Source organism: Grammomys surdaster, unplaced genomic scaffold, assembly GCF_004785775.1.
Source record: "Grammomys surdaster isolate TR1022 unplaced genomic scaffold, NIH_TR_1.0 127, whole genome shotgun sequence".
NCBI classification, from domain to species: Eukaryota; Metazoa; Chordata; class Mammalia; order Rodentia; family Muridae; genus Grammomys; species Grammomys surdaster.
The window spans coordinates 5,769,826-5,777,603 of NW_021604585.1; the positions used below are offsets into that span (position 1 = coordinate 5,769,826).

The 7,778-nt window shown below is 47.9% G+C and overlaps 1 protein-coding gene across 1 annotated transcript; it reads left to right on the top strand.

Moving 5' to 3' along the window:
• The first annotated feature begins 1,513 nt into the window (after window positions 1–1,513).
• Window positions 1,514–7,472, top strand: Akap5 (A-kinase anchoring protein 5). The gene is made up of 2 exons (XM_028790079.1): window positions 1,514–1,593; window positions 4,290–7,472. The coding sequence occupies exon 2, from the start codon at window positions 4,521–4,523 to the stop codon at window positions 6,684–6,686; it is 2,166 nt and encodes a 721-aa protein (XP_028645912.1). The 5' UTR covers window positions 1,514–1,593; window positions 4,290–4,520; the 3' UTR covers window positions 6,687–7,472.
• Window positions 7,473–7,778: the final 306 nt, after the last annotated feature.

The following is a 7,778-nucleotide window of genomic DNA, read 5'->3' on the forward strand; positions in this document are numbered from 1 at the left end:
CCAAGAGTTTATTCCTTACCAGGTCTTGGTAGAGTAAATCTAGACTAGAGAATCTGAGGAAGGTAAAATATATTCCTAGAAAAAACATCCGCAAGTGGGCATCTGAGATTGACCTCCCAAAGGTCATGGTCTACTTAAGAAAGGGGAAGGGTTCTTGTTCTCCCATGTTACCGGGGCTTCTGAGCTCCGTGCTAGGAGGCGCCCTGGAGGAGGGTGAGATCAGCTGGAGCACCACATCCATGTTGACAGGTGAGCACAGGTGAGGGGTACACAGACCACACCCCATCTGACATCTCATATCAGAAGCACGGGTAGATTACTGTTTCCTTGGGGTCCGCTCACCTTGTTCCTCTCAAGTGGAGATGGAGAGGAGGGCACTCACTCTTCCAGTCCCATTTGGAGCAAAGGGTACTGATACAGGCATTTGCCTGGTATGTACAGAGCTTGAGGTTTGTACACGGTGAAACCAGCCTGTGGTCTTAGCACTTAGGAGTTAGAGGCAGCTGAATGAGAGACTGTCAAAAGCATAACTTACAGGACCTCAGCTTTTGAAAATACCTCAAAGCCACCGGCCCTGACCTGGGGAAGCCACACCGTGTGTGCACAGAGCTGTATTTGTGCTGCTTTCCACCTGAGCTGACACGTCCTGTTCCAGAGTGAGGACTGTACCAGTACCAGATCGGAGATCCTGTTTAGCAAGGTTGTTTCTGTTTCTCACCATGCGCGTAATTTTCTCGATAGCCATGTGTGGTTCCGGAGGTAGAGGTGGGTGGGTCTCAGTGAGTTCAATACCAGTCTGGTCCATAGTGAGTACCAGGTCGGTCGTACAGAGGTACAGGTGTATCTCTGTGAGTTCTAGGCCAGCCTGGACTACAGAGTGAGTTCGAGGACAAGCAAGACTACACAGAGAAACCCTGTCTTGACAAAAATAAAATAAAACGTCTTCCCCCACCCCCTACTGTCTCTGTACTGTTATGAATCTTGCTTTTTAATTTTGTTTTTGCAAAAGATCCCGCTAGAGCTGGTTACAGGTGGTTGTGAGTATGGAGATCGAACTCAAATTCTCTGCTTCACACAAATCCCCTGCTGTTCACCTCTGAGCCACCTTTCCCATCAATCTTTATTTGAAGATATGCTTTCTACCTTGTCTTTAATGTTCCAAAGGGATTCACAGTGGGAACCTTATAAATTCAAACAGGCTTTTTAACGGATGTGCGTCTCAGGAAATAGGGGCCTCTACCCTCTTCTCGCAGTCCTCCTGCTCTGCCTTAGTGGTCCCTCAACCCGGACCCTGATGTCATTATGCAGCGGGGATGCGTCCGGGGCGGGAGCACGGAGGTCTCTCCCCGGCGGCGGGACTGCCGGCTGGCAGGTGGCTGGCTGAGTTCACCCCGCCCCCGGCCGTAGCCCCGCCCCACTGCTCCACGCGCATTGGCGCGGCCAGCTGTCTCTCTCCGCGCTGGGGAGGGGGCGCGCGGCTGCGGTCCCTCTGCAGAGGGCTGCGCGTTCCGTGGTGTCCCCGGCTCCCGGTTGTTTGGGGCCCGTGCTCCTCGACCTCGGGAGCAGGACTGGCCTAAGACCTCGAGGATCTGGGTAAGTAGAGGCAAGACCAGAAGCTCTGGGTCAGAATCTGGTGCACTGAGCCGAGGTAACGGCGGCAGACCCGGGGTCCTGGTCACCAGATTGTGAGGGACACGACTGCAAGGTCGCCGATCCTCAGGCGGCTCCAGGTGGGTGACCCTGGGCAGTTCTGCCGCCCGCTCGCTTCGCACGCGTTGCAGCTGCTGCCTTGGCACCAGCTGCCTAACCCTTTTCCTTCTTTAGGGGTTTTCTGGGGAACAGTGATTTTCGGCTTCGGGCTATGATAATTCTGCAGATAGCTTGAAGCTGGGCTATCTGTTCCACGCCCCCGGTATTTTCCTTTCTGAGCACTTTATCCTGAGCTCTGTCTCCTGCCATAGCTTGCAGAGTCCTTCCTCCGGGAGGATGCTTCGCGGTTCGTGTCTACTGCTGGGAAATGTTCCTTGCTCTGATAGTGGTTGCTTTCTGCTGCTCAAGGGGGAAGGGATTGTGGTTGTTTTCTGTGGCCTTAGACACGAGGGAAAGGACAACAGGGACTTTAAGGCTTCCAAGACGATAGTGCTCCTCTCGAAGGTAAAGGCGAATCATTTGCAGTCTTAACACTCTGCAAAGTTTTAACGCCAGCAGGCTGCATCCTTTCCCTGCTTCGCGTACACTTGTTGGGGGGTTGATCTCTAAATGATGTACGTTAAAAGCCTCTCGTGCAATCATCTAGGCCATTTAGGTTAGTTTCAGACACTTTCTAGAATATAATCTCATTTGAATATTTCTTCTATTAATACACACATCCTCTGCTTAGAAGGAATGCTGTCTAGGGCGCTGAGGGCTCAGGGAAAGAAGACTTGGAACCATTAAGACTGGGTTCTACTGCTAAGGTGTGTGAAGAATCTTATATTAGTTCCATCGTTCATCTAGAATTTTATGTTTCTTTGTAGGAAGATGAAGCATTCAATACTTATCCTTAAAAAGAAAAAAAAATCCTTAGCTCTTAAAATGATTTTTCAGGGTTCCAGTTCTACATACAATTAGGAACTGGTACCCAAGTGAAAGCTCAGTGAAGAATATACACGAAAGGAAGGAGCCCCTGTGCCTAACTCAGGCTATCTATCACCTAAAATTAATGGAGCTGTTGTTAGCTAGTCACCTTTGGTTTTTTGAGACAGGGTTTCTCTGTGTAGCCCTGGCTGTCCTGGAACTCACTCTGTAGACCAGGCTGGCCTCGAACTCAGAAATCCACCTGCCTCTGCCTCCCAAGTGCTGGGATCAAAGGCATGCGCCACCACTGCCCGGCTCCATATACCTGTACTTTAAGCCTTGCCATTTCTGGAGATTATTATTATTATTATTTATTTTTTAGTGGCACTAGGGATCAAACCCAGGACCTTATGGCGTGTTAGGCCAATGCTCTGTTACTGAGTTATGTGCCCAGACCAATAGCTTAGTTTTATACATTTTTCTTTCTCAAGACAGGGTCTCACACATAGCTGGTGCTGGCCTCAACTATACTATATAGCTATGTGTATGGCCTTGACTGATTCTCCTGGCTCTACCTCCCACTTGCTGGAATTACAGTCATGGCTGGACACAACCAGTCTCAGATTAGCATTTTAAAGCAATTCGTTTTCTCTTGGACCTCCAAGCTCAGTGAGGAATGCAGTTCAGAAACAGGCAGTCTTGGGTTAAATCTGAGCCCTGTCTCCACCGACTAGCTTTGTAATCTCAGGCATGCTGCTTAACTGCAGATGGAGATATCACCACCTCCTCACTCTGCAACACTGCGGTGCAGGTTAGAGATGGGTGTGAAAGTGTGAGCGCTGCTGCCTCCTCGTACACGGGAGTCGCGCAACCAGCGTTGGCTGTTGCCTTCACCTCCAGCTGTGTGCAGTTACAGTGGGGAAACATGAGTAGCAGCCGCTTGGCTGAAAATGTCAAAGTTACACAACGGCTTGAAGAGTGGAGAATAGCGGTGATGCTGGATTTTTTTTTTCTTTTTCTGAGAGTATGTATGGAAAGTAGCGCCTCCTTGGTGGAATGTACATTTTTAGAACAGAATCCTTATGCTACAATAGAACGAACACCAGAGAGTCAAATTTTCTACTTCTAACTCCGCCTAGATCCTTATCTAGCTTAGGGCTTTTTGCAAGCCCCAGATGCCCATTGGGAGCTCAGTTATGTCATTACTTCACCTTGAGTCATCTCCCAAGTCCGAGTCAGTGTTCTTCACTGTGTGATGAGACAACAGTCAGCGGTCCTGCCTCCCTCACCCTCTCTTATTTGTTATTTGCTAAACTTTCCATGTGGGACCGGAAACAATTCATGGAGAAGATAACTAGGCACACTTGCAGAGTGACCCCAAACCTGACAAAATTGGGTTCACACTGGAATCTTTTCGATAGAGCAAAACCAAGCGTCACTTTGTAGCCACAAGCTGTTTTAGTACATACTTTCTGTGGAATGCATGCCCCATATGATACAGTTTATATTTTAAAAAGTAATAGGCTTCCCCCAGGCAGCAATGATGCATGCCTTTAATCTCAGCACTTGGGAGGCAGAGGCAGGTGGATCTCTGAGTTCAAGGACATCCTCAGCTACATAGTGGGTTCCAGGACAGCCAGAGCTACACAGAAAAACCTTGTCTCGAAAAAACAAACAAAATAAAATAATAAAATAAATACCCTGAAATAAACCCTACTTTTTTCTCTCATCAGGTTGGACTTTAAATTAAGGAGAAGTTTATCCAGGAAAGTGCTTTCATTCAAAGAGTAAATTAAAGAAGACACCGTGGACAGCAGATGAACAAGGCATTTGTGTCCTGAAGAAGTCACAGAGAAATAACTGTGGTGCGAGAAGAGAGTGGGCACGTAGGAGAAATCGGACCTGGTGTGATATTCTTGTCACAAAAGAATTAAGGAGGAAGACAGAAGACACGTTTCCAGAGAATGAAAGAGTGCAGTGTCAAAATGGAGACCAGCGTTTCTGAGATTCAAATAGAGTCTAAGGATGAGAAGAGACCAGTGACAGCCAGTCCTCAGAAAGAGAGGCAGGAGAGAAAAACAGCCACACTATGCTTCAAGAGAAGAAAGAAAGCGAACAAACCAAAGGCCAAAGCTGGCTCCAGGACTGCTGAGGAGACAAAGAAGCATGCCCCAGAAGCTGGGGGTTCTGGTCAGCGGCAACCAGCGGGCGCCTGGGCCTCCATCAAACACCTTGTGACACACAGGAAAAGGTCGGAGTCTGCAAAGAAGCAGAAGCCATCTGAGGCTGAGGTGCAGCCTGAGGATGGAGCTCTTCCTAAGAAAAAGGCAAAATCCAGACTTAAGATTCCATGCATAAGATTCTCAAGAGGGGCAAAGAGAAGTCGTCATTCCAAACTTACAGAAGATTCGGGTTACGTCAGAGTCCAGGGAGAGGCAGACGATTTAGAGATAAAAGCCCAGACCCAGCCAGATGACCAGGCAGTCCAGACTAGGTCCACCCAGGACCTACAGGAAAGTGTGTTGGTGAGAGATGGTAAGGAGATCCAAGAATCACATGTAAGCAACAGCGTCCCATCAGGAGAGAATGTGATTGCCATAGAACTGGAATTAGAACATGAGTCTTCCGCTATCCAGATGGGAACTCCAGGGCTTGAAAAGGAGGCTAAAGTGATTATGGAAAAGCAAAGTGTACAGCCACAGCAAGCAAGTCTACCTGAGAATTCAGCAGCAGGGAGCCCTTGGCCAGAGACTTCTGCTGCTCCCCCATCACCGGCAACCACGCATCAGCATCAGCGCAGTCAGGAAGAACCCAGTGACGACATCTGGGAAAGTGCATCAAGTGGGAAAGATGACAGAGGGAGAAAGACTGCAGCTGAGGGAAAGAAATCAGAAGAGACTGCACTGGGCCAGGCAGAGGAAGCTACAGTCAGCCAGGCAGATAAAAGTATACTAAGCCAGGCAGAAGTTACAGTGGGCCATGCAGAGGAAGCTACTGTGATCCAGACAGAGAGTCAGGCAAAGGAAGGTAAACTGAAACAGCCAGAGGAAGCTATAGTGGCCCAGGCAAAGGAGATGGTATTGAGTCAGGCAAAGGAAGGTAAACTGAGCCAGGCAGAAGAACCTGCAGTCAGGCAGGCAAAGAAAGCAACAGTAGGTCAAGCAAAGAAAGCTACAATTGGCCAGGCAGAGGAAGCCACGGTTGTCCAGGCAGAGGAAGCCACAGTTGGCCAGGCAGAGGAAGCCACAGTTGGCCAGGCAGAGGAAGCCACAGTTGGCCAGGCAGAGGAAGCCATAGCTGTCCAGGCAGAAGAAGCTACAGTTAGTCAGGCAGAGGAAGCCACAGTTGTCCAGGCAGAGGAAGCCACGGTTGGCCAGGCAGAGGAAGCCACAGTTGTCCAGGCAGAGGAACCCACGGTTGGTCAGGCAGAGGAACCCACGGTTGGTCAGGCAGAAGAACCCACGGTTGTCCAGGCAGAGGAACCCACAGTTGTCCAGGTAGAGAAACCCACAGTTGTCCAGGCAGAGGAACCCACAGTTGGTCAGGCAGAGGAACCCACAGTTGTCCAGGTAGAGAAACCCACAGTTGTCCAGGCAGAGGAACCCACGGTTGGCCAGGCAGAGGAACCCACGGTTGGTCAGGCAGAAGAACCCACGGTTGTCCAGGCAGAGGAACCCACAGTTGGTCAGGCAGAGGAACCCACAGTTGTCCAGGCAGAGGAACCCACAGTTGTCCAGGCAGAGGAACCCACAGTTGGTCAGGCAGAGGAAGCTGTATTGAGCCAGGTAAAAGATCTGAAAGAAAATGGAATTGATACAGAGAAACCAAGATCAGAAGAAAGCAAAAGAATGGAGCCAATTGCTATTATCATTACAGACACTGAAATCAGTGAATTTGATGTTAAGAAATCTAAAAATGTCCCTAAGCAATTCCTAATTTCAATGGAAAATGAGCAAGTGGGGGTTTTTGCTAATGACAGTGATTTTGAGGGGAGAACTTCAGAACAGTATGAAACACTCTTAATAGAAACAGCTTCTTCTCTCGTCAAGAATGCTATCGAGTTATCTGTAGAACAGCTGGTTAATGAAATGGTTTCCGAGGATAATCAAATAAATACGCTGTTCCAGTGACTTCATTTCCAGGTCACAGGAAGAAAGGAAAAAAAAAAACCTTAAAAGATGAATTCTTTTATACATTTGTGGCACTTCTTTCTCAGTAATGAATTAGTGGCTTATCATCTGTGGACTCTAAAGATACAGTTCCAGCCCAGAAGTGCTAAAGAACCAGTGAAGGTTGTAAAACTCTTGTCACTGAAACACAATCAGTTCTGGACTGGAGGGAGTCAGCACAGATCACAATGTGAAGTGACTTACGGGAAGGTGAGGAAATGTCAGGGGATAGCCCAGTGCTTTGAGGAGGGAAGACTATTGAGCATTGGGTATGGTTCTCTAATGTCACCTAGTCTGGGTTTCTTTCCAATGGTTCGACTCTGTGTTATAGGTGAACACTACGTTCACTTTCCTTTTACAGGGTTTTCCCTGCTGTCTCTAAGGATGCATCGGGTAAGTGGGCCTTTCTAGTCTTGAACAAATTCTGTATAAAAGCCATTCACAGGTTCCTTCGGCCAGGCAAATAGTAACAAGTGTGTAAGCATAGATACAGGGAGTGTTTTTGCTCTCCCCATCGTCCTTCTGCCCAGCAGACCTGTACATATCCATCTGTGAGTAGACCTATCTTCCCAGAAGTCAAAAGGGAAATAGTATTTTTTTTTTTTTATCCAGGAGGCAAACTTCCCAGATAGCAAAAGATTCCCTTAGCAGAGCTACTTTTTAGGGTTTTTTGTTTTCTTTTTCTTTTTAGTTTTTTTTTTCTGTTTATTTTTTGTTTGCTTTTCCAAGATAGGATTTCTCTGTGTAACCCTGGCTGTCCTGAAACTCACTCTATAGACCAGGCTGGCCTCAAATTCACAGAGATCCGACTGCCTCTGCTTCACAAGTGCTGACCAGGATTAAAGGCGTGGGTCACCATTGCCTGGCCAAAGGGCCAGGAAAGTGTAATATTCTTGTGAAAATAGTTCTTGGCCAAATATAAACTATGTAATCAACTGAATACAAAGTCAAAATTCACGCGAAAGCCTAGATTTTCAACACCAGTATTTTTCATGGCGTCTAGACACAACACTGTAACACACTTCCCAACCCCACAGGTCAGGTTCATATTGT